The sequence below is a fragment of the Palaemon carinicauda genome, chromosome 5 (assembly GCF_036898095.1).
Source record: "Palaemon carinicauda isolate YSFRI2023 chromosome 5, ASM3689809v2, whole genome shotgun sequence".
NCBI classification, from domain to species: domain Eukaryota; kingdom Metazoa; phylum Arthropoda; class Malacostraca; order Decapoda; family Palaemonidae; genus Palaemon; species Palaemon carinicauda.
In genome coordinates, this window is record NC_090729.1 from 99,556,015 (window position 1) to 99,582,079 (window position 26,065).

At 47.7% G+C, this 26,065-nt stretch overlaps 1 protein-coding gene across 2 annotated transcripts in view; it reads right to left on the reverse strand.

The window, feature by feature from the left end:
* The window catches only part of Bet1 (blocked early in transport 1), a 269,833-nt gene extending 244,733 nt beyond the window's left edge, over positions 1-25,100 (reverse strand). Inside the window, exon 1 of one of the 2 annotated variants that reach the window (XM_068373883.1) lies at positions 24,788-24,906. In XM_068373883.1, coding sequence (XP_068229984.1) covers positions 24,788-24,803 — 16 coding nt within the window. In that variant the 5' untranslated portion in view covers positions 24,804-24,906. Of the gene's footprint in view, positions 1-24,787 lie in introns of both variants that reach the window. The other variant, XM_068373884.1, reaches the window with a different exon arrangement.
* Between the last annotated feature and the right edge of the window lie 965 nt (positions 25,101-26,065).

A 26,065-nucleotide genomic window follows, 5' to 3' on the forward strand; every position in this document is an offset into this window, starting at 1 on the left:
AGCAGGAGTCGGTTATGTTATTTTTGTTCTTTGGAAGCCGGCTGTGAAGTGATTTTTTTTATATTCTGAGTAAGTACAGTTTTGTTTATCTTTGCTTGTTGTGATTGTGAATGATAGGAACAATTTATTATTTATCTTTGATTATAGTGCAATAGTTAAGTTAGTTAGGAGTGTTCGTAAGTGTTTTTCTTTTTTATTTTGGCAGGCCGTGATTCCTCCTTTGGAGAGACTTAAATTTTTGGAAAGTGGATATATTGTTGATGACCTGGCCTGTATTAGATTGTATTAAGACTGCTCTTGGATTACGCAACCGTTGATGACCTGGACTACGATTAGGATTAGGATTTGATTGCACTGAACGATTTTCTTGATTTTGATGCCATAATGACCCAGCCCGTTTGAAGGATTTTCCGTTTGGATCACTGATAATAAGGATTGTGATGATGATGATGATGATTAATGCAATTATGTAATAAAATTTGTCAGTGTTACGGTAGCTAGAGAGCTGTGGTTGGGCTGTAAAAGGACTGTCGGCCCTTGTGTGGACAAAGACGTCCACACATAAACAAATATTGGTTTTGGTGTATGGGATAATTTTAAGTCTGTTAGGGTTTTTGCGGGTTATATAAATGGTGCTTTGGTTATTATATATTATGTTATTTTGTGTTGAGTTTTTGATTAGTTTTAAGTGTTGATAATTTGAATGTGGATGGTTATTGATTTAGTTTTAAGTTTTGAGAAATATAGTTTTAAGGTCATGTTTTGTTTTTGTTGCCCTTCAGTCTAAGAGTCCAGTTTATGATAACATCAGGGGAAAGTTTGTGTTGCGGAGACAATTGTCAGAAGTAAGATTCAAGGGTGTGGGGGTTGTTTTTGTTTACATCCCACCACAGCGTAGGCGAGTGATGGCGTGTTGGCGAGCGCTGGCGCGAGGGAGAAGTCAAGATAGACTTCCCCACAGCGCCCCGATCAAAAGATCGTGGGCGTGCAGGAGAGATGACTGCTGGGCATGGGCGCTGGCGCGCAGGAGATCGCTGGCATGCAGGAGACAGCTGGTGCGCAGGAGATTGATGGCGCGCTGACGTGCAGGTGAGGGTTGGCGCGCAGCTGGGCGTGGGCGCGCTTGCTCAGGCAAAGCCTGGCGCGCAGGAGAACGTGGGTGCATACACTCAGCATAGCGCGTGAGGGAAGTATGCGCGTGTTGGCGCATACGCCCTTGATGCCCTGTATTAGGGTTAGCAGATGATGTCTGACGAGCGTGGAGGTCAGGTTTCGTGGGCGCATAGCGCGCATCCGCATCCAGGAACGGCGACGGCAGGTCAGCAGGTCTGTCGGTGGAAGGTCAACGTGTCCTTTGAAAGGACGACCTTCCAACGAAGGGGATCGCGAACGATCCGCAGAGAGGTCCAGGACCAAAGCAGGAACAGTCGGTGATCGATGACGAGGCTCCTCTGCCGGGGACTGCACCGAAAATGTAGAACCAAAGAGGCGCCTCCTCACAGCAGGTGAAGGAAGGCCTCTCTGGCGAAGAGGAAGGCGAGCCTTACGACAAATACGCCCTCTGAGGGCCGTTGGATCAGCAAGCTGACCTTCTGCAGTCCTCCGAAGAGGAGTCTCTGTAAGTGAACTCCCCCGAGGGGGAGAAACACTAACAGGAGAGACTGTTGGACTTAGTTTTTCCCTCGTTGGTTGAACAGGAATGGGAGAAACTAAGCCGTCAGCTACTGTAGGGTTTGAAGAGGCAGAGGTAATGGGAGATACCGCATTGGATACCTCTGACACCACAACGTCGACAATCGACAGAGGATCAACCTCAGACGGAGGCGGCGATTGCTTGACAGCGGCACCCAATCGGATATAGTCAAGTAAGACTTCTTTGGAGGGCGAACCCTTGAGCCCCAAGGAAGACCAAAGCTGAAAGAGATGGATTAGTGATACATCCTCCCCAGGGAGAGAGGTGGAGCTGCTTCGCTAGGGGAAGCAACGCCATCTCTCGAACCCCGAGCTTGGAAAACAGTACAACGGTCTACCCTACCACTTGAAAGTCTCTCGAAAGAGACCGACCGAGTGGGAGCTTCGGAGGAGCTTTGAGCAACGGAAGAAGAAGCCTTGGGTTTTTCTCCTTTCAAAGAAACCTTCGAAGGAGAAATATCCCGTCTGGACTTCTTCCGTCGCCGTGAAAACCTCTCCCACTGGAAGGTAGACCACTCCCTGCACTCACTACACTTATTACCGCTATCACACTGTTGACCTCTACAGTAAGGGCAGAGGGTGTGAGGGTCTGTCTCGACCGCCGACATGAATGTTTCACGGGCGGTCGGGTAATCCAGGGCAGGTGCGCATAATCGCAGAGGCCAACTTCACACACAACTGTCAAAAAGGAAAAGCAAAAGAGCATTAATGGCTGCCAATGAGCAGCGAGGATGACAGCGGACACGTCTAACTACCATCCGAGCCGAGAGCAAAGTGAGTTCAAGCACAGGCGTGTGAAGGGGGGGGGGGTAGCAAGCTACCCTCCCCTACCCTCGCTAACTAGCGGTGGGGGTAGTAAACCCTCGTTAAATTTTAATGGCTCATCATTTCAGCTACGTCGAAAATAATACTACTATTAAATAGCGTGGTTTGTATTTCAGTTACGGAATAAAAAAGCAATTAATGCCAGTCCAAAATAGACGAGGATGAAGAACGGCATCGACCATTCACCATCTGAGCCAATAGCAAAGTGAGCTAAATCACAGGTGTGTGAGTCGGAGCGGTAGCAAGCAACTAGCCCCCTACCCCCGCTAACTAACGGATTGGGTAGTTAACCCTCGCTAAAATTTCAATGGCTTGTCCTTTCAGCTTCGCTAAAAGTAATAACCCCTAATACATAGCGTAAGTTTAAATTCCAGTTACGGAACAAAGAGATTTCCACCAAGTAGTATACTGTACTGTATGGGATTCAAAATAGCGTAATTGCAAAGATCTATTCAATTATGAGAGTTCGGATGTCCTAAAGAATATTACACTGTTCTATAATGAAATCGAACAATATGGGTTCATTTTAATTAAGCCTTTTTGGTAAATTTCTTTCAGAACTTTGCTGAATTCTGTATTGAAGGAAATAAACACTAGAATATTTCTAGGCAATTTCAATATCAATCTTTGGTCGTCATCATTTTCACCAGATTTCACCAGACATTGACTGATTCCAAACTATTTTTATCTGGAGGCATGGTGAAATACTTTACCATCTGAAATGATGGAGAGGTATCCTTCAGGTCCTGACCATAGGCCTGAACCGGAACATGCCCCCCCCCCCCCTTTTCTTTGACGAGTCCGAGAACAGCATCAAAATGTGGGGAAAGGACGAGAATATCCACTCCCATCAAGAGGTTCCATAGGTCAACACCCATTGCAAGTCTAAACGTTCCGCTGGTCCCCTAGGGGCCAGAAAGTCCGGTTAATCGTTGCTTTGATAACTTACACTAAGTGAACTTTAACATAACTTAGCTAATTCATTTTTTTTATTTTTATATTTTATATTTTATTTTACATTTTCTTTTTATCTTTTTGAAGATTGATTTTAATCACTTTCACTCTCTCCACTTAAAATTGATTGAATTTCTTTCGCTTCACTCTTTGCCGTTTTCTTTGAACCATCCTCTTCATCACGAGTTCGCTTCGTAGTTTTTTTAAAGAAACTATCGATAGATAGTTGCTTGGTACGGCTTTTCAGAATGTTTCGAAAGTGAGTTAGGCAAACATCATCGAACTGCGCAACTACACGACAAACCTGCAATTTTTTTGGGTGGTATTTGTCGATGAAGTCGACCACGTCTTGATATTTTCCTAACACCTCTTTTATTTGCACCGAACCTAACACATGTTCTACCTCCTCGTCATCACTCATGTGCTCAGACAGCATGGAGTTCCTTGAACTCTTCTATGGTAAGTTCGTCGTGATGTTCGGCGACGAGTTCCGTGATGTCATCTGCGTCGACCTCCAGACCCATGGACTTGCCAAGGGAGACAATTTCCTCTACGTCTTCCGCTGCACCCACCACGGGATCAGGTTCGGGGTCAAAACCTTCGAAATCTCGGGGAGAAACTGCATCAGGCCACAGCTTCTTCCAGGCAGAATTGAGGGTCCGTCGAGTTAATCCCACCCAAGCCTGATTTATGATCTTCAAGCAGTGCACGATGTTGAAGTGGCCCCTCCAAAATTCACGCAAAGTTAAGTTTGTGCTTTGCGTGACATTAAAGCACTGCTTGAATAGGTGCTTGGTATAGAGCTTCTTGAAATTCGAGATGACTTGCTGGTCCATGGGCTGGAGGATAGAGGTGGTATTCGGTGGAAGATACAGCACCTTTATGAACTTGAATTCATCGAAGATATCATCTTCAAGTCCGGGGGGGTGAGCGGGTGCATTGTCAAGGCATAGCAGGCACTTTAAAGGCAATTTCTGCTCATGAAGATACTTCTTCACAGAAGGGCCGAAAACTTGGTTAACCCATTGCACAAAGAACTGCCTAGTGACCCAGGCCTTCGAGTTGGATCGCCAGAAAACATGAAGCTGGTCCTTATCCACGTTGTGTGCCTTAAAGGCCCTAGGGTTCTCAGAATGGTAAACCAGTAAGGGCTTGACTTTAAAGTCCCCGCTAGCGTTGGCACATAGGGCAAGAGTCAACAGATCCTTCATTGGCTTATGCCCAGGCAATTTCTTCTCTTCGGCGGTGATGTAGGTTCGACTGGGCATCTTCTTCCAAAACAGCCAAGTTTCATCACAATTAAACACTTGCTGCTCTACGTAGCCTTCTTCCAGCACGATCCTTTCAAAGTTCTTGACAAAGTCAGCTGCAGCCTTTGTGTCCGCACTTGCAGCCTCTCCGTGGCGAACAACTGAATGAATCCCGGACCGTTTCTTAAATTTCTCAAACCAGCCACGAGATGCCTTGAAATCATCTGAGGAAGGTTCAGTTGAACTCTCCCAAGCATCACCCCCAGAGTCCGTGAAGATGGCGTGCGCCTTCTCGCAGATGATGGTTTCGGTGTCGCCAACAATCTCTCTGTCTTTGATCCAAATTAGCAGAAGTCGTTCCATCTCTTCTATGATAGGGCTATGGCATTTTGAAATAATGGTGATCCCCTTAGAAGGTTTCACTGCTTTAATGGCTTCCTTCTGTTTCAGGATTGTCGAGATCGTCGACATATTACGGCCATATTGTTTAGCAAGTTCACCCACGCGGACGCCACGCTCATGTTTTTCAATAATTTCTTGCTTTACGTCTAAAGAAAGCATTTCCTTCTTCCTTTTCTTACCACTACCACTACCACTTGCAAAACTAAGCCTTTTAGGACCCATACTTTACGTAAATTACCTTAAAAGGGTGCACATATAAAATCACGATTAAAACAGTACAACAATAGCAGAACGCACAGGGCACAACCGCAAGAAGCCGACGAGAACAGAGGACTGACCCAAGCCACGCTAATTGAGGGTCCCTCCAAGGTCGAAGTGCTGCCTTCTATCGGCGGAAATAAAAAACACATCCGGCGCTATGAGTACGCGTACGGGTATTGTTTACTTCGGATGTCAAAAAAAAATTCGGGTGTAGAGGAGGAACGTGTTCGAATTGTACTTCGCGTGTCGAAAAATGTTATTTTGATTATAAAATAAATTTTTGAATATACTTACCCGGTGATTATATAGCTGCAACTCTGTTGCTCGACAGACAACTCTACGGTAAAAACTCGCCAGCGATCGCTACACAGGTTGCGGGTGTGCCCAACAGCGCCATCTGTCGACCAGATACCCAGTTCTCAATGTAAACAAAGACTCAATTTTCTCCTCGTCCCACTGCGTCTCTATTGGGGAGGAAGGGAGGGTCATTTAATTTATAATCACCGGGTAAGTATATTCAAAAATTTATTTTATAATCAAAATAACATTTTTCAATATTTAACTTAGCCGGTGATTATATAGCTGATTCACACCCAGGGGGGTGGGTAGAGACCAGCAATATATGTTTACACTTTTATGAGCTAAGAGTTTTTATTTCATTTAGAAGTTATCAAAATAACAAAAACAAAATAAATAGGTACCTGGTAAGGAAGTCGACTTGAACAATTACTCTGCCTTTTAAGTACGTCTTCCTTACGGAGCCTCGCGATCCTCTTAGGATGCTGATCGACCCCTAGGATCTGAAGTATCAAGGGTTGCAACCCATACAACAGGACCTCATCAAAACCCCTAATCTAGGCGCTCTCAAGAAATGACTTTGACCACCCGCCAACTCAACCAGGATGCGAAAGGCTTCTTAGCCTTCCGGACAACCCAAAAAACAACAATAAAAACATTTCAAGAGAAAGATTAAAAGGGTATGGAATTAGGGAATTGTAGTGGTTGAGCCCTCACCCACTACTGCACTCGCTGCTACGAATGGTCCCAGTGTGTAGCAGTCCTCGTAAAGAGACTGGACATCCTTTAGATAAAAAGACGCAAACACTGACTTGCTTCTCCAATAGGTTGCGTCCATTATACTTCGCAGAGATCTATTTTGCTTAAAGGCCACGGAAGTTGCGACAGCTCTAACTTCGTGTGTCCTCACCTTAAGCAATGCTTGGTCTTCCACACTCAGATGTGAATGAGCTTCTTGTATTAACAGTCTGATAAAGTAGGATAAAGCATTCTTTGACATAGGCAAAGATGGTTTCTTAACTGAACACCATAAAGCTTCAGATTGGCCTCGTAAAGGTTTACAGTAGTTCGCTTTAAATAGAACTTAAGAGCTCTCACAGGGCATAAGACTCTTTCTAGTTCATTGTCTACCATATTCGATAAGCTGGGAATATTGAACGATTTCGGCCAAGGTCGAGAAGGCAGCTCATTTTTGGCTAGAAAACCAAGTTGTAGCGAACATGTAGCTTTTTCTGACGAAAATCCGATGTTCTTGCTGAAGGCATGAATCTCACTGACTCTTTTAGCTGTGGCTAAGCATACCAGGAAAAGTGTCTTTAAAGTGAGATCTTTCAGGGAGGCTGATTGTAGCGGCTCAAATCTGTCTGACATGAGGAATCTTAGTACCACGTCTAAATTCCAACCAGGTGTAACCAAACGACGCTCCTTCGTGGTCTCAAAAGACTTAAGGAGGTCCTGAAGATCTTTATTGTTGGAAAGATCTAAGCCTCTATGCCGGAAGACCGATGCCAACATGCTTCTGTAGCCCTTGATAGTGGGAGCTGAAAGGGATCGTCCTTTTCTCAGGTATAAGAGAAAGTCAGCTATTTGAGCTACAGAGGTACTGGTCGAGGATACAGATACTGACTTGCACCAGTTTCGGAAGACTTCCCACTTCGATTGGTAGACTCTAAGGGTGGATGTTCTCCTTGCTCTAGCAATCGCACTGGCTGCCTCCTTCGAAAAGCCTCTAGCTCTCGAGAGTCTTTCGATAGTCTGAAGGCAGTCAGACGAAGAGCGTGGAGGCTTTGGTGTACCTTCTTTACGTGTGGCTGACGTAGAAGGTCCACCCTTAGAGGAAGACTTCTGGGAACGTCTACTAGCTATCGAAGTACCTCGGTGAACCATTCTCTCGCGGGCCAGAGGGGAGCAACTAGCGTCAACCTTGTCCCTTCGTGAGAGGCGAACTCCTGCAGTACCTTGTTGACAATCTTGAACGGTGGGAATGCGTATAGATCTAGATGCGACCAATCTAGGAGAAAGGCATCTATGTGTATTGCTGCTGGGTCCGGGACTGGTGAGCAATATATTGGGAGCCTCTTGGTCATCGAGGTTGCAAAGAGATCTATGGTTGGTTGGCCCCAAGTGGCCCAAAGTCTCTTGCATACATCTTTGTGGAGGGTCCATTCCGTTGGAATTGCTTGCCCTTTCCGACTGAGACAATCTGCCATGACATTCAAGTTGCCTTGGATGAACCTCGTTACTAGTGATATGTTTTGACCTTTTGACCAGATGAGCAAGTCCCTTGCGATCTCGTACAACGTCAGTGAGTGGGTCCCTCCTTGCTTGGAGATGTACGCCAAGGCAGTGGTGTTGTCCGAGTTCACTTCCACCACTTTGTCTCGAAGGAGAGACCTGAAGCTTTTCAAGGCCAGATGTACTGCCAGCAGCTCCTTGCAGTTGATATGCATGATCCTTTGACTCGAGTTCCACAGTCCTGAACATTCCCGACCGTCTAATGTCGCGCCCCAGCCTACGTCCGATGCGTCCGAGAAGAGAACGTGGTTGGGAGTCTGAACAGCCAGGGGAAGACCCTCTCTTAGGTTGATACTGTCCTTCCACCAAGTCAGGCAAGACTTCATCTTTTCGGAAATGGGGATCGAGACCGCTTCTAGCGTCTTGTCCTTTTTCCAGTGAAAAGCTAGATGGTATTGAAGAGGACGGAGGTGTAGTCTTCCTAATGACACAAATTGTTCCAGGGATGATAGCGTCCCTACCAGACTCATCCACTTCCTGACTGAGCATTGTTCCTTCTTCAGCATGTTCTGGATGCATAACTGGGCTTGGCTTATTCTGGGGGCCGACGGAAAAGCCCGAAAAGCTAGACTGTGAATCTCCATCCCTAAATACACTATAGTTTGGGATGGGACCAGTTGTGACTTTTCCATATTGACAAGGAGACCCAATTCCTTGGTCAGATCTAGAGTCCACTTTAGATCCTTCAGACAGCGACGACTGGAAGAAGCTCTGAGAAGCCAGTCGTCCAAATAGAGGGAGGCTCGGATGTCCGATAAATGAAGGAATTTGGCTACATTCCTCATCAGCCTCGTAAACACAAGAGGAGCTGTGCTTAGGCCAAAGCACAGGGCTTGAAACTGGTAGACAACCTTTTCGAAAACGAATCTCAGAAAAGGTTGGGAGTCCGGGTGGATGGGGACGTGGAAGTAGGCGTCCCTTAGGTCTAAGAGACCATCCAGTCTTCCCTTCTGACCGCTGCTAAGACTGACTTTGTGGTCTCCATGGAAAACGTCTGCTTTGTGACAAAGACATTCAGAGCACTGCCGTCTAGCACCGGCCTCCACCCTCCTGTCTTCTTTGACACCAAGAAGAGTCGGTTGTAGAATCCCGGAGATTGAAGGTCCAAGACTTTGACCACCGCTCCCTTCTCTAGTAAAAGAGACACTTCCCGTTTCAAGGCTCGTCTCTTGTCTTCCTCTCTGTACCTGGGAGAGAGATCGATGGGAGACGTTGCTAGAGGGGGTTTCCGTACAAAAGGGATCTTGTACCCCTCTCTGAGCAGCTTCACAGATTGTGCATCTGCGCCTCTCTTCTCCCAGGTCTGCCAGAAGTTCTTGAGTCTGGCTCCCACTGCTGTCTGAAGATGCGGGCAGTCAGACTCTGCCCTTTTAGGACTTGGATCCTTTCTTCTTTCCTCGTTTCCCTTCGGCACGAGCACCTCCTCTGCTGGAGGCTCTGCCACGAAAGGGCGGAATAAAACGGGACGCTGGAGTGTCCATCCTTGGTCTAGCTGACAAGGTAGGCAAAGGGGGAGCTTTGCGAGCGGAGGACGCAACAAGATCGTGAGTGTCCTTCTGCACCAATGAAGCGGCTATTTCCTTAATCAGGGCTTCTGGAAAAAGGCACTTGGAAAGAGGAGCAAAGAGAAGCTCAGATCTCTGGCACGGTGTAACTCCAGCTGAAAGGAATGAGTAGAGGTTTTCACGCTTTTTAAGGACTCCGGACACAAATGATGCAGCAAGCTCATTAGACCCATCACGTACGGCCTTGTCCATGCAGGACATAATGAGCAAGGAAGTCTCTTTCTCTGTCGGAGAGATCTTTCTGCTTAGGGCTCCTAGACACCAGTCTAAGAAGTTAAAAACTTCGAAGGCCCTAAAGATACCTTTCAAAAGGTGGTCCACGTCCGAAGATGACCAACATATCTTTGAGCGTCTCATGGCAAGGCGGCGGGGAGAGTCTACAAGACTTGAGAAGTCGCCCTGGGCAGAGGCAGGAACTCCCAAGCCGAGAACTTCTCCCGTGGCATACCAGACGCTCGATCTAGAAGAGAGTCTAGCAGGGGGAAACGCAAAGGCTGTCTTCCCTAAACTCTTCTTGGACTGCAACCATTCTCCTATCACCCGCAAAGCTCTCTTGGACGAGCGTGCGAGGACGAGTCTAGTAAAGGCAGGAGTGGTAGACGGCATGCCTAACACAAACTCTGACGGCGGAGAACGAGGAGCCACAGAAACAAACTGGTCCGGAAACAGCTCTTTGAAAATGGCCAAAACTTTTCTAAAGTCCAAAGAGGGTTGAGTAGACTTAGGCTCGTCCAAATCTGATTGTGGTTCATCTATGTGTGCAGCAACATCATCATCAGAAGGTTCCTCATCCGACAACTGATGAGGAAACGGCAACGGAGTGGGTAACGGCTGGTTCGCTGAGTCCGGTCGCACGGGTGCATGCGTGACTGAGCCGGACGCAACGTCATGGAACTGCTGCCCAGTCTGTGAGCTGGCAACAACCATGGCAGCGCGGGGACGCACAGCGTCTACTCCAGACTGTCTGGACTGATGTGGGTGCGCAGTGGAAACCACACTGGGTTGCGGAGGTTGACGCACCGCGTTAAAACAAAGCAACTCTGACGGTTGTTGAACCTCCAGAACGTCAACGGCAACCTACGTGCGTCGCTTAACGTCAACATGCGGCTGGCAGATCACACTGGAACGCATGGGTGGAGGAACTCTCTCAACTGGTGTGCGTGAGAAGGTTACCTCAGCGTCCACAGGACGCACAAACGATCGTGTGGAAGGTTGTAGGTTAGGTACTGCACTAGCTGGTGCGGCAGCAACCTTCTCCGCACGAAAGTCCTGCATTAGAGACGTCAGTTTAGACTGCATGTCTTGCAGTAGAGACCACTTAGGGTCTACGGGAGCAGGTGCGGCGACAGACGGTGTTACTGTCTGAAGCGGTACCGCTTTGCCTCTCTTAGGCGGTGAGCAGTCATCGGATGACGGCAGCGAGTCCGAACTGACCCAGTGGCTACAACCGGGCCGTTGGACTTGCGCTGAAGGGACCGACTTGCGTTTTAACGGTCGCGAGACCTTGGTCCAAGGTTTCTTGCGAGAAACACCTTCAGAAGACGAGGTATAAATGGGCTCTCTCGTCTCAGTTAGGTAGGAGCGATCTTGGGTAGATACGCCCGATACCACGGAGGGAACGTCTGTTCGCTGATTAAAGCCTCTCGAACCCATGTGTCGTACGACATTGCTTCTCCCCTGGACTTGGGAGCTTGCAAGAGGTCCCGGACTAGGAGGACGACAGGCACGAACAGACGAACCCTCAAGCGCAACACTATCCACAACACTATCACTCGGCACTTTAGCACTTCCCACTGCACTTTTGCACTTAAGCTCCTTCACATCCGCCATGAGCTGATTACGGTCACTAGCAAGGGACTCAACTCTCTCACCCAGAGCCTGGATGGCACGCATCATATCAGCCATCGATGGTTCCTTAGTGCCAGGAGGGGGGTTAGGAGCAACCACTACAGGGGAAGGAATAGGTTGTGGGGCATGCGTTTTAACGGTCGCGAGACCTTGGTCCAAGGTTTCTTGCGAGAAACACCTTCAGAAGACGAGGTATAAATGGGCTCTCTCGTCTTAGTTAGGTAGGAGCGATCTTGGGTAGATACGCCCGATACCACGGAGGGAACGTCTGTTCGCTGATTAAAGCCTCTCGAACCCATGTGTCGTACGACATTGCTTCTCCCCTGGACTTGGGAGCTTGCAAGAGGTCCCGGACTAGGAGGACGACAGGCACAAACAGACGAACCCTCAAGCGCAACACTATCCACAACACTATCACTCGGCACTTTAGCACTTCCCACTGCACTTTTGCACTTAAGCTCCTTCACATCCGCCATGAGCTGATTACGGTCACTAGCAAGGGACTCAACTCTCTCACCCAGAGCCTGGATGGCACGCATCATATCAGTCATCGATGGTTCCTGAGTGCCAGGAGGGGGGTTAGGAGCAACCACTACAGGGGAAGGAATAGGTTGTGGGGCATGAGGAGAGGATATATCAATAGAACGAGAAGAACTTCTCCTAACTCTATCTCTCTCTAGCCTACGTGTATACTTTTGAAATTCGATAAAATCGAATTCCGAAAGGCCAACGCACTCCTCACACCGATCTTCCAATTGACAGGTTTTATCCCGACAATTGGAACAAACAGTGTGAGGGTCGATAGAAGCCTTCGGAAGACGCCTTGAACAGTCCCTAGCATTGCACTTCCTAAATTTGGGGACTTGTGAAGGGTCAGCCATTTTGAATTGGTCAAAGGGAAATTCAAAAAACTATCAAAAAGTCATCAACAAAGAATCCGTTATCAAAAAGATTTCAAGGATTTGTGTGAAGAGAAACCCTGCACAGCGAAAGCTCAAAACTAGAATATAGTACTTCACCAATTAGATGTGAAAAAACTCCAGTTTAGCAACAGCGAGTAAGTACGTCTTGTCGACACCTCGACAGAGAGAAAATTGAGTCTTTGTTTACATTGAGAACTGGGTATCTGGTCGACAGATGGCGCTGTTGGGCACACCCGCAACCTGTGTAGCGATCGCTGGCGAGTTTTTACCGTAGAGTTGTCTGTCGAGCAACAGAGTTGCAGCTATATAATCACCGGCTAAGTTAAATATTGAAAAATTTGGATACAAGCGGTACGACGAAAATTGCTTACTTCGTGTGTCGAAATAAAATTTGGGTGTAGAGTCAAAAATTTGCTCAAACTTTACTTCGGATGTTGGAAAATTCGGATGTAGATACGTTGGTATGTAGAGGTTCCACTGTATTTCCAAATTTTTTATTTGTTCCGACACAGATACAAACCTTCGCTATTTATTAGGGTAACTTACTCTTAGGAGGGAGGAAGTCCTTACCAACTGGCCTTGGTCATGACCCGGGGTCCTCTCTATTTCGATCTGGGATCGATAGTAGAGGGGACCCTACCCTCGCTAAAATCAAAGTAGTTACAAGGTAACTCACTGATAGCGGCCTGCAGAAGCTTGTTTGAGAGAGACTCGTGGCTTGTCTTCACGTAGGAACTCGAGGATTCTAAGACATATCCAATACCCTCCCTCAAGAGGCATTGGTGACGTAACAAAGTATTCAATCATACCCAGGATGCACAAGGCAAATGACTCTTACCTGCAGAGGGGTGAGGTCAGCTATGCTTCGATCTTGCGGAGCTATTTCCCCAGGGGGGGAGAAGGAGAAAGAAAGAAGTGAGCCAGACATTCTTTTCATTCACCCTAGACTAACCCGGGTAACCTCAGCCCTCAACCCTCTGCTACTTGTCCATCAAGGAGCCTGAGGCATTAGATCACTTGTTGTGCGGCCACCACAAGACCAATGGAGAAGGCTTCCATGCTCCTGTGGGTTACGACTTTCAGGTAGTGGGCTGTGAAGGTTGTCTGACGCTTCCACACGCCCGCTTGCAATACCTGTGCCAAAGAAAAATTTTTCTTGAACGCCAGAGACGTTGCAATGCCTCTGACGTCATGAGCTCAGGGTCGGTTGGACAGAGGAGGATCTGGATATAGAGCGTATTCGATTACTTTCCTTATCCAGAAGGAAATAGTATTCCTCGTGACCCTCCTCTTGACCTTCCCCGTGCTGACAAAAAGTGCTCGTACACGATTGCGAGCTTTTGCTGTTCTTTTTAAGTAACACCTCAGACTCCTCACTGGACATAGTAACAGTTGGTCTGGATCTTCGGTTACAGAACGAAGACTCTCTATCCGAAATGGGCCGAACCTGGAGTCCGGCACACCTGGATTTTGAGTCTTACCTACAAACTCAGGGACGAAGTTGAGGATTACTTCCCCATCTCCTAGAATGGGAGACATCAGCAGATAGACCACGAAGTTCGCTGACTCTCTTGGCCGAAGCCAAAGCGAGCAGGAACACCGTCTTCCACGTGAGGTGGCGATCTGAGGCCTGGCGTAGTGGTTCATAGGGGAAGCCCTTCAGAGACCTGAGGACCCGAACCACGTTCCAAGGGGGAGGTCTTAACTCTGCCTGGGGGCAAGTAGCTCATAACTGCGTATGAGCAAAGAAAGTTCCAACGAGGAGGAAATATCGACTCCTTTCAGACTAAAGGCAAGACTCAAGGCTGAGCGGTAGCCTTTGACTGCCGAGACCGAGAGAAGCTTTTCTTCCCGAAGGTATACAAGAAACTCCGCTATAGTTGGAACAGAGGCATCGAGGATAGAGATACCCCTTCCACGACACCAACCACAGAAAACTGACCACTTCGCCTGTTAGACTGCCTCTGTGGATCTCCTGAGGTGTCCAGCCATTCTTTTCGCAACCGGTTGCGAAAAGCCTCTCTGTGTGAGTAGGTGCTGGATAGTCTCCAGGCGTGAAGTCAAATCGAGGCTACGGCTCTGTGAAAGATGTTGGCACGTGGTTGTTTGAGGAGGTCGTGTTGTGGAGGAAGCTCCCCCGGGATCTCCGTGAGGAGATGCAGAAGGTCAGGGAACCATTCTGCGTGATGCCATAGCGGAGCTATGAGGGTCATTTGCAAATTGTTGCTTGCTCGTACCTGGTTGAGGACTTTTCTCATCAGACAGAACAGGGGAAACGCGTAAGCGTCCAGGTTTATCCACCGTTGTTGAAAAGCATCTTGCCAAAGAGCTTGGGGATCCGGGACTGGGGAGCAGTACAACAGGAGCCTGAAATTCAGGGCCATTGCGAACAGATCCACAGTCAGGGAACCCCACAAAGTCAGGACTTTGTTGGCTATCAGAGGATTCAAAGACCACTCTGTGCCAACTATCTGGGTCACACTGCTCAGCTTGTCTGCTAGCACATTCCGCTAGCCCGGAATGAAGCGAGCTGATAGAGTCACCAAGTTGTCTTCTGCCCATCTGAGTATCTCTACTGCAAGATGGCACAGCTGCTGCGAAAAGGTACCACCCTGTTTGCTTAGATAAGCTACTACCGTGGTGTTGTCACTCATCAGCACCACGAAGTGCCCCGCTAGGACCTGGTGGAACTCTTTGAGGGCCAGAAAGGCTGCCCTCATCTCTAAAAGAGATTTATGTGCTGGTACCTTTCTGATGCAGACCATTGGCCAGAGATGTAATGGTGCAGCACGTGAGCCCGCCACCCTTCTTTTGATGCATCCGAAAATAGTATCAATTCCGGGAGAGAGATGAGAAGATCGACCCCTTTCCAGAGGTACGGCTCCGCCAGCCACCACCTGAGGTCCGACTGTTCCTCTAGCCCTATGTGGACTAGGTGTTCCCGGGAATCGGAATGCTGGTTCCACTGGGATTTTAGTCACCACTGGAGGGATCTTATCCTGAGGCGACTGTTGGGGACCAGTCGGGTCAGGGAAGAGAGGTGACCGAGAAGGCGAAGTCAATACTGCGCCGGGAGCTCTTCCCGACTGAGGATGACCTGTGCTATCTCTCTCAGTCTCTGGAGCCTTTCGTCTGATGGAAACGCTTTGTGGATTAGGGTGTCTAATCGCATGCCTAGGTATACCAGTTCTTGAGAGAGGAGCAGTTGAGACTTCTCGAGGTTTACCACAATCCCCAGATCCTGGCAAAACCTTAGAAGCTCGTCTCGGTGGCGGAGAATGGCCGCCTCCGAGTCTGCCAGAATCAGCCAGTCGTCCAAATATCTTAAGAGACGGATGCCGACTCTGTGAGCCCAAGATAATACTAGGGCGAATACCCTCGTGAATACCTGGGGTGGTGTAGAAAGACCGAAACACAGTACCCTGAACTGGTAATGCTTCCGATTGAACATGACTCTCAGATACTTCCTGGAAGACGGGTGAATTGGGATCTGGAAGTATCCGTCCTTCAGATCTAGAGTGCACATGAAGTCCTGGGGTCTTATCGCTTGTCTGACTGTGTCGGCCGTCTCCATCCTGAAAGGTGTCTTTTCGACAAACCTGTTCAGGGCCGAGAGGTCGATGACTGGTCTCCAGCCTCCAGACGCCTTTTTCACAAGAAAGAGTCGACTGTAGAAGCCTGGGGACCCGTCGAGGACCTCATGGAGAGCGTCCTTCTCCAACATGGACTGGACTTCTGCCCTGAGGGCAAACTCCTGTGCGGATCCCTTCGCACAGGAGTTCAATGGAATTAGCACTCGAGTCATTGGAGGGAGAGAGAGCGTGAACGGGATACGATACCCTGAACGAATCACCTCGACCGTCCAGGGTTCGGCCCGTGGTAAAGCCACCTCTGCCAGCGGCTTTGCAGGCATCCCCCCACAGGTGGACAAATGGGAGGATTGCCTGTCTTATTGGGACCGGCCTCGGCCAGATCCCTTCTTAGGCTTTCCTCCACGGAAGGACTTTTTGCTGTGAAAGGCCTGCTTTGTACCTTTTTTACCCTGCTGTTTTGAGTCTCTAGCCCTTTTTGGCTGCGGGTTCTGCTGTGCTTTCCGCTGTGGCTGAGAGGGGTAAGGTCTAGCTGTTAAGACCTATTGGATGAGGGAGTCTTGACTGGACTTCCTCCACCTCTCTGCCACCCGCTCGACATCCTCGGGATGGAACAAAGAATTGCCCTCGATAGGAGCATTTCTCAGACTCGCTACTTCGGCCTGAGGGAGATGTCTATAGAGCTTTCCTATTACGGCATCTCTACTCTTCAGGATAGTGTTGGCCCAAAGGTTCACTACCTGATGAGAGGGGAACTCGATGGCCCGAGTGCCAGACAAAAGGAAAGTCTCCAAAGACTTCCTGGAGGACTCCCGAGACAGGTCTTTAGACTGCATCAGTTGTCCTAAGGATCCTAACCAGAAATCGAGCCATGAAGTAGCCTGCATGGTGTACTTCGCCACCTTTTCCTGGTTTAGGATTTCAGGGGCCGAAAAGGAGACAGGAAGTCCCATAAGTTTCTCGAAGGGGGTAGCCTTCGAGAGTGCCTCTATAGAATGGTCGAGAGGCAGCGTTGGAAGAGATTCTCTGAGGATCTCATAGTACCTCCTCTGAAACACATACAGAGGAGGTAAGAGCTTGGAAGACGAGTTGGAGCGGAGAGAAGAGGTGGAACCAGTTGCCTGGGACACAGCCTTCTGTTTGGCACTCTTCAACCCCTTTGACCAGGGCAAAGCTGCACTGGTCCTATGAGGTTTCTGAGTGCCATAGAACTGGTCAAGGACCATTTCTTTTCCATCTAGAGGGGATGCCGATGGATCTGGAAGTCCATTGATGGAACGGATGCAGGCTAGGACCTGCTAGAAGGCGTGTTCCGACTCGTTTCTCTCATCCTCTGTAAGCTTAGGGCTAGTGGCTGCTAGCAGAGCGTCGTCCTCGAGATCGCTCTGCCCTTCCGCGTCCAAGCTTTCATCCATAAGAGCCCGGCGTGGGTCGAAGTCGTCAACTGTTTAGACTGGGGATAGGGAGACTACCGGGGAGGTGCTTGCTTCCGGCTACCTGGGAGGCAGTGAGGAAGGAAGCCTGGCCGAGGATTTGGGGATGGTGAACAAATCCTTCGGTTCCCTCCTACGAGGCCGGAGATTCTCTGTCCCCAAGGGCCTAGAGGACTCCGTTGGCTCACAGGTGGAATGTAAGTCCATTGCCGTACGGGGTGAATCCCGTCCAGTCGCAAGTCGTGCCTCATTAGACACTATCTTGACCGGTAAAGAAGGGAAGGAGTCTCCATAGTAAGTAACCCTATCCTCCTTGGGGGCTGAAGGATGAATCCTTTTCCTTTCCCCCTTTGGCCTGGCCTGTGGCATCTTGAACTGCGGGGGGATACCCTGAGGTTCATGCCTAATTTCCTCCAGAGGTCTTTTGCAAGGGGATGATCGTCTCCCTTGCCTGAGGGGCCCGCCTGTGTGAGAACTCCCAACCTCCTCCTAGGGTCGGAGGGAGGAGAGGACCCCGGGAAGAGAGGAGGCAACAAGGGAATCCTAGGTCGCAAGTCGTGCCTCATTAGACACTATCTTGACCGGTAAAGAAGGGAAGGAGTCTCCATAGTAAGTAACCCTATCCTCCTTGGGGGCTGAAGGATGAATCCTTTTCCTTTCCCCCTTTGGCCTGGCCTGTGGCATCTTGAACTGCGGGGGGATACCCTGAGGTTCATGCCTAATTTCCTCCAGAGGTCTTTTGCAAGGGGATGATCGTCTCCCTTGCCTGAGGGGCCCGCCTGTGTGAGAACTCCCAACCTCCTCCTAGGGTCGGAGGGAGGAGAGGACCCCGGGAAGAGAGGAGGCAACAAGGGAATCCTAGGTTTATCACCTAAGGACTGGGAGCGGGGAACGACTCCCTTCATGGCTTGGCGCATTACATTAAATAAGTTGCTAAGCCACGGGGGGTCACGGGCTCCTGTGGAACTAGGGGGAAGGTCCTTAAGAAAGGACTGCTCCATGGGTTTAGGAACCTGGGCAGGTTCCCTAACCCTCTTGTCTGATGGAGGCTTCCCTACAGGCAAGATAGGCACAGGCCTACCCTTAGGCATAGGATCTCGGCTCGGTTGCACAGGCGACCGTTGTCTCTGTTGAGGCCCAAGGGGCTCGAGAGACTGATTGAGAGCGCCAAGATGGTCGTGCGCTCTTGCGTCGAACTGTTGGTAGGCGGAAGGGAGCTCGCGCGTGCGCCTCTCCCGATTGTGCGCACCTGGAGCGCATGAGGTTGTTAGCGCACCTGGCGCGAAGTGTGTTGTTCGCGCATGGCGAGCAATAGGCTGTTCGTGCATATGGCGCGCCATAAGATGAACCTGCATGCCATGATCGCCATTTTATTTGCGTGCGCCAAGGCAGTCGTGCACACCGATTCAGTCGTGAGCGCGAGATCTCTCAGGTTGTTGAGAAAACTCACTGCTACGCTCACCCGAAGGTTCACAATAGCTTGTGTTGTGTGAGCGCGAACGATCAACACAACAAGAGTTTAAAAACTCTCTGTCATAATAAGAATGACTCTGGTCACGAGAACCCAAAAGTTCAGCGTGAACTGTGTTGCGCGAACTCAAAGGAGCAACGCAACGAGAAACCAGAGTTTCTCTGTCACGAAACACCGAAGTGTTAGCGCAACTAGAGTTACGAGAGCCCAAGGGTTCAGCGTAACTCAGGTTACGAGACCCTGAAAGGTCAGCGTAACGAGGAATCGAGGTTCCTCTATCACGAGATCCCGAAGGATCAGCGTGACTGACGGTACGAGAACCCGGAGGTTCAACGTTACTGTCGTTACGAGAGCCCGAGGGTTCAGCGTAACAGAAACCCAAAGGTTTCAAGTCGCGAGAGCCCGAAGGTTCAGCGACGGAGACCCGAAGGACTCCTGCTGTCATGAGAGCCCGCGGGATCAACATGACTAGAGTCCAAAGACTCACGATCACGCCAGCCCGAAGGGTGATCGTCACGAGACCCTGAAGGGTCAACGTGAGGAGAACTAGCAGTTTCAAAAAGACGTCTCCTCACAAGCCGAGGAGGAGAAAGCCAGGGGTGGAGAGGGGTTACCCACCCCTCCACTCTACGAACCTCTGGAGAGGAACGTACAACAGACTCCGCCCGAAGGGAGACTGATTAAGATCGACAGATAAATCCTCCGCAGGGGAGGAAAGTTCGCCCGAAGGAGAACTACGCTTATAACAAGGTTCTCTTTCCGCCCCTGGAGGAGACCCTAAAGCGTAAGGAGATTGCCGATGCACAGAGGCAACCTTCTCTCGTGAACGAGAGATATGTTCCCCCGAAGGGAAAGCCCACCTTGGAGAGAGCCCTGTCACCACCCCTCGAGGGTTAGCTAACTCCTCGGCGTTGGAACCAGACCCAAGATCTGGCAAGGAATAGGCACTCCCTGAGGGAAGAGAAGGAGCCGACTCACTAGGGGAGCCGTCATCCTCGTCTATCACCCAGGGTTGACCTGGAGTCACAAGCCCTGCGCTACTGCTTGACCGTACCCCAGAGAGGCCTGGTCGAGGATTAGCTTCGGGCAGAGATTTGAGATTTGGACGTAGATGAAGCAGAAGCCCGCGATTTCTTCGATTTCGAGGAAGACCCCGAGAGCGAAGTTTCGCATTTAGACTTCTTACGCGCAAACCTCTCCCACTGGGAGGCAGGCCACTCCTTACACTCGGAACAGGTGTTGTCCCGCGAACACTGAGTTCCCCGGCAAGCCGGGCATAAAGGATGTGGGTTTGTCTTCAAGGACAACATGAAGGTGATGCAGCGACGGCCCTCAATCCCAGGACATGTCTGCACAGCGGGACAATAACCATACACACACCGACACACACAAAAAAAAAAAAAAAAGTAATAAAGTCAAGGCAGTTTGTTAACAGGAGAGAGAGACAGCACGTCTACACTCTACCGAGCCAAAAGTAAAAGTGGTTACTCAACCGACAGGTGTGAGTGAGCGGGGTAGCTAGTCTACCCCAACCCCCTCCCGCTAACTAGCGGATGGGGTAATTATCCCTCACTAAAATTGTCTTGGCTGGTTTTCAGCGTTGCCGAAAGTAATAACCTAATAAATAGCGAAGGTTTGTATCTGTGTCGGAACAAAATACAAATTATCTACGAATTTGTCATTTGTTCCATAACTGGAATATAAACCACGTTATTTATTAGGGGTGACTCACCCATTAGGAAGGGTGGACATCCCTGCTAATCTGGCTTTTGGCTTTACCCGGGGGCTCCTCATCTGAGTATGTCAGCACTCAACAATAAGGAATCCCTGCACCTCGCTAAAACCTTGCTAGGCAAGGTTCGCGGCCTACGCAAGCTGTGTGTTGAGATATATAGAAGTGTGACCGTCCAGGTAAAGTTATTCCGAGTCTTTGGAAGGAAAAACTGTTGTAACCAAGACTTTCCCAATACCACCTCGCCAGGGTATGGGGACGCAACAGTATTAGTTTTAATACTAGGTACACAAGGGAACATGGTTTAAGGTCAGCTTGTGCAGAGAACCCAGGATGCTGTTTTCCCCCAAGAGATGGGAGGATGAAGAAGAGAATAAGAGCCAGTCAAACCTTTTCATTCATGCACACTAAAACCGGGTAACAATGCCCTCAACCTTCTGCTACTTGTCCAATAAGGAGCTTGTGGTATTAAACCAGTTGTAGTGCAGCCACCACAGGACCGATAGAAAACGTATCGAGTCTCCTGTGGGTTACGTCTTGCAGGTAGTGGGATGTGAACGTAGTTTGACGTTTCCACACCCCAGCCTGAAGAACCCGAAGGAAACACTGACAGGAGACAGACATCGGACTAAATTTCCCCCTCGAAGGATGATCAGGAACGGGAGAAACTAAGTCGGCAGCAACAGCTGGAGAGTCTGGAGGAGCAGGGGAGTCGGTCGAGATCACAGGCGACACCTCTGACACCACAACGTCAACCAGAGCCAGAGGATCTACCTCCGAAGGCGACGTTGACTGCTGCAGACTAGCACCCCAGCGGATGGGTTGCAGCAATGAGTCCTTTGAGGGCGGACCCGGAGCCCCAAGGACGACCAAACCTGAAACACAGAAGTCATTGACAAGGCCTCCCCCGGGGAGAGAGGTGGGGCCGCTTCGCTAGGGGAAGCAACACCATCTCTTGAGGACCGGGATTGGCCGATATTAAATTGGTCCCGCTACTACTCGGAGGTCTCTTGGAAGAAATCGAACGAGTAGGAGCTTCGGAGGAGTGTCAGGAGGCGGAAGAAGAGGCCTTGGGTTTTCCCCAGAAATATCCCCTTTAGACTTTTTCTTCCATCGTCACCCAAACCTCTCCCACTGGGAGGAAGACCAATCCCTACACTCACTACACTTGTTACAATTACACCGTTGACCTCTGCAGGCAGGACAAAGGGTGTGGGGGTCGGTCTCCACCGCCGACATAAAAGTTTCGCAGGGCCGGCCGGTGAGTCCTGGGCAGGTGCGCATGCTTGAAGAAGTCAACACACACACACAAGAACAAAGAAAAAGCAAAAGCAGATTAATGGCAGTCCAATAAAGGCAAAAGATAAAGAGCGGCAACATCCGTTCACCATCCGAGCCAAAAATAAAGTGAGCTAAATCACAGGTGAGCGAGTGGGAGCGGTAGCAAGCTACCTCTCCCTAGCGTTGCGGGCAGTTAACCCTCGCTAAATTTTAATGGCTCGTCATTTCAGCTACATCGATAGTAATACCCCTAATAAATAGCATGCTTTGTATTCCAGTTACGGAACAAATGGTGTATTTATAGGTGTTTTGAACATTTTTGATAATGATTTCTGGCAGAAATCGTTTTCAGGTGAGTCGACCACCATATCTGAAAAGGTATGATTTTGCACTAAATATCATCCTCAATTACTTTTGAAACACCTTAAAATATACCACGTACCAGTTTAATTGTATGATAAATCAAATTTTTAAAACTTTGTTGTTACCACCAGTAATCACCATAAAAAACGGTCATCGAAATAATAAATGTCACTGTAATCAAAATTATCTACGATTCACTTCACGTCCTTCTAATAGTTTTTGTTTAGCCGTGCGCTCGCTTCGCTTGCGGAAAAAGAAAAACTGCAAGCTCTATATGTACTGACAAGCGGTAATGTTGAGCTGCACTCGCAATCCCTGTGCCTCATTATTCCAGGGTTAATTTTTACTTTCTCATGGGTAACATCAGCTATACACTGAACGGAGAGCGTTTCCATCCTAATTATTTGCCGACATAAATGAAATTACACTAAATTTCGAAATAGATTGTAATTCCCTAAGTTCCTTCTTGGAGACGTCTTTATGGGATGGTGGGTTTACTCAAACAGAAGGAAAGGGTGGAAATAAAATGGCTGTTGTAGAACAACATCCGGGAACTTGTGCACAAATATTTGGAAGCTCCTAATTGGTTAAGAAAGCCAAGTAATCATTACGTCATACAAAAAACAGGAAAGCTGACGGAGCCTTTGTAGTTTATGGGGACAGGCCTTTGACCGGCCGAAAATCGAGTAAAAAAAGTCCGAAATCGGCTCTTTTTTACGGGAATGATGACGGAATGAAATAATATTAATTTCACTAGTTTTGTAATTGCTTGTCCCAACAATCTACCTACTAGGACCACTCTGGTCATGGATGTCGGAAACGTGCGAAAAAAAATTCAAAATCTGCTCTTTTTCGCGGGAATGATCACGGAATGAAATATTAAATTCACTAGTTTTGTAAATGCTTGTCCCAACAATCTACATACTACGACCACTCTGGTCATGGATGTCGGAAACGTGCGAGAAAAATGGACAACTAACCCAAAATTCCCCTCCTAACCTGACCTACAAGCCATGTCCTTACCTTCCTCGTGAACTAACCGGGGGGGTGGGGGGGGGGGGGCTAACGCCTCCCTGCGATCCCCCAAACACTGTCGCTAACATACAAACCCCACAAACCCAACCTAACCAAACCTAGTAGTTTCCAGGTCACTACCCCTACCCGGGGGCAAGCCCCCGGACCCCCTTCGTAAGTCTCTCTCCTACACAAAAAAATGTATGGGCAGCACTCAAAATTATATCTTAACCACATTGTCATAATAAAAAAGTACTCAGGCTTACCTTAACATTCGATGTCGCAACATCAATTGTACACTTCTCACATGGACCCCTAAAATCCTCTAAGAGGCCTTATCGAAATAAATAATGAAAGAATTTGAGGTAACTCGGGTAAAATCACGTAGGTGTATATACCTTAGAGTCTTAATCGAATCAATTTGATCAATATGAGTGATAAACTCAACAATATCGCTCACAGAGTAACTGTACGAAACACGTCTACCCATTACGGCGGTTAGAGTTAGAAAGGTCATGTGGGGGGGATTAAAAATTTGAAATCACGCGGCCAACGAAAGGTTTAGTTCGGTTGCTATGTTTGACACTGGCTTTATCTGCCGAAATATCTTAACTAGATGTTGGCTAGCCTAACCTTTGGTTGTATATAAAACAAAATAGTATTCTGCATAATTTTAGGACGTGTCCCAACGAAATAACAATCTTAACAAGAAGTTAAAAATGAAGATTGTTGGAATTAGCGAAAACATAAGTCCGAACATCGATAACTGTTCAAGATTGCGCCACCAGCTGATAGGCGAACCGAGCGCCGCCAAACGGGTGTTATTATAGTCAGGCAGGAAACAATGCTTGAGGGAAATTTTACGATCGAGTGTTGGCCATGGCTTCAGCGGACAACGCATTGTAACGACCTTTTCCTAACCTAACAATTCATGATAATTATCATAGCAGTATCAAATATCACTATAAATGACGTGTCCCTAAAAACTACAAACTTAACGAGGAGGTAAATATGTAGATTGACGGGACAGTATTAAATTGTAAAAACGAACGTTTCTTAGACTGGGATGACACGGGCTCTATCTATCGGGAAAGTTGGAAACTAAGCAGGAGCTACCCGTGACTTGCGTTCGGATCGTGCTGAACTTAGAAAATATTGCCGTGGTAAAGGTAAATTATATTATTCAAAATGATAAAATATGATAAAATAACATCATATTAAAGTATAATGGATCATTGTAAAGAACATCTTCCCCATAATGAAAAACGATTTGGCTAGTAATAAGAAAGATATTGCCCTGTCCCCAAAAGCTACAGACACCCCCAAACCTATAACTAGTAACCTTTCCTAAAGCGACCCTCTGCTTCATGATTAAAAAAAAAATATGCACAATAATTTCGAATGTATACCCGATTGTTAGGTGGGTAGAAGGTTAGGTTTGAGTTGCGACAGGCAAAGCATTGCCGAATCATGTAATCTTACCAACTTCCTAAAAGGTTAGATTAAGGAAAACATCTAATTCTAATCCATTAACCACCATTCACAATGATAAACTAATAATCATTGATCTACCTTAGTTATTAATACTTACCTCCCCAACTAGCCATGTTGGCACTCTAACGTGGAAGGACAAGTTCCTAAGACAGGATTGGCCAGAAAACTTTGTGACGTCATCGTTTGTTTTGGTACGAGTTGTTATTAGAAGATTTTACGGCATCACTATACAATGACTGGCCTCTGTGAATCTAATCATGTCAAAATCCCGTCACATTTGTCCCGAAATTTCATTTAAAAACGAAAGTACATTACCATGCCTATAATAATAAAGAAGTGTCGTTAGAGCCTAAGATGTTGAAATTAAAATGAATTTTTAATGTACATGCATCTACTCTAATTTTTGTTTGTGAAATTTCAAGGAAGTAGTTAGCTGGTCCCAACTCATAAGTTAGCCCGTCTAGAAGTAGGAAAATAGAAGAAAAAATCAGACATGACCAAACTGGTTTAAAAAAAAATGGCAGAAGAAATTACATAGAACTTAACACTAAGATAGCAGTAGTAATTATGAAAACAAGGTTGACTATGATAGAATTAAAAGAAAATTATAGGAACAGGAATCATAAGGATGTGCTTTGCGTGTTGTGTAGCGAGGTAGATGATACAATTAAGCATTATGTTTAGCTGTAATGAATTAAGAAAATTTAGAAGCTATGGCGTTGAATTAGGGAATTTGGAAACACCAACTTAGGATGTTGCCCGATATATTAGACAGGCACTGAAAGCTGGAAATAAAAGTATGCCTATGTACTTACTTTTAGGGGTTTATTTCTCGGCCTCCATCAGACACTAAAGGTCTGTTCAGGCGGGCCTTGGTGTGTGAAAAAAATAATTTCTTTCCAGTTAATATTTTGCTCTGTATCGTTATCAGTTATTTCGCTAGCATTTGTATTCAGGCTTAATAGTTTTCAGGTCACTATTATAACACTTTCTAAAAAGATAAGTCTTCAGGTTTTTCTTGAAAGCTGCCACATTTTTGCTATTCTTGACATCGAGTGGAAGGTCGTTAAAGAGTCTCGGTGCGGCATAACTGAACGTTCTTCCTCCTATTGCATGATTCACACTAATTTCGAATAGACTATGTGGGTCATCAGCATGTCTAACTCTTACAGCGGCGCTGGTAGCTTCAGGGTAGAGGACCAAGCAATCACGAAGATATTTAGGCTTATCACTTGTAAGTGCTTTGTGAGTCAACAAGCAAATTTTAAATTCAATTCTAGCCTTAACAGGTAACCAATGTAGATCGATCAGTGCAGGAGTTATTCTCTCCCGAAATTTAATGCCTTTTATCAGTCTAGCCGCCTGGTTTTGCACA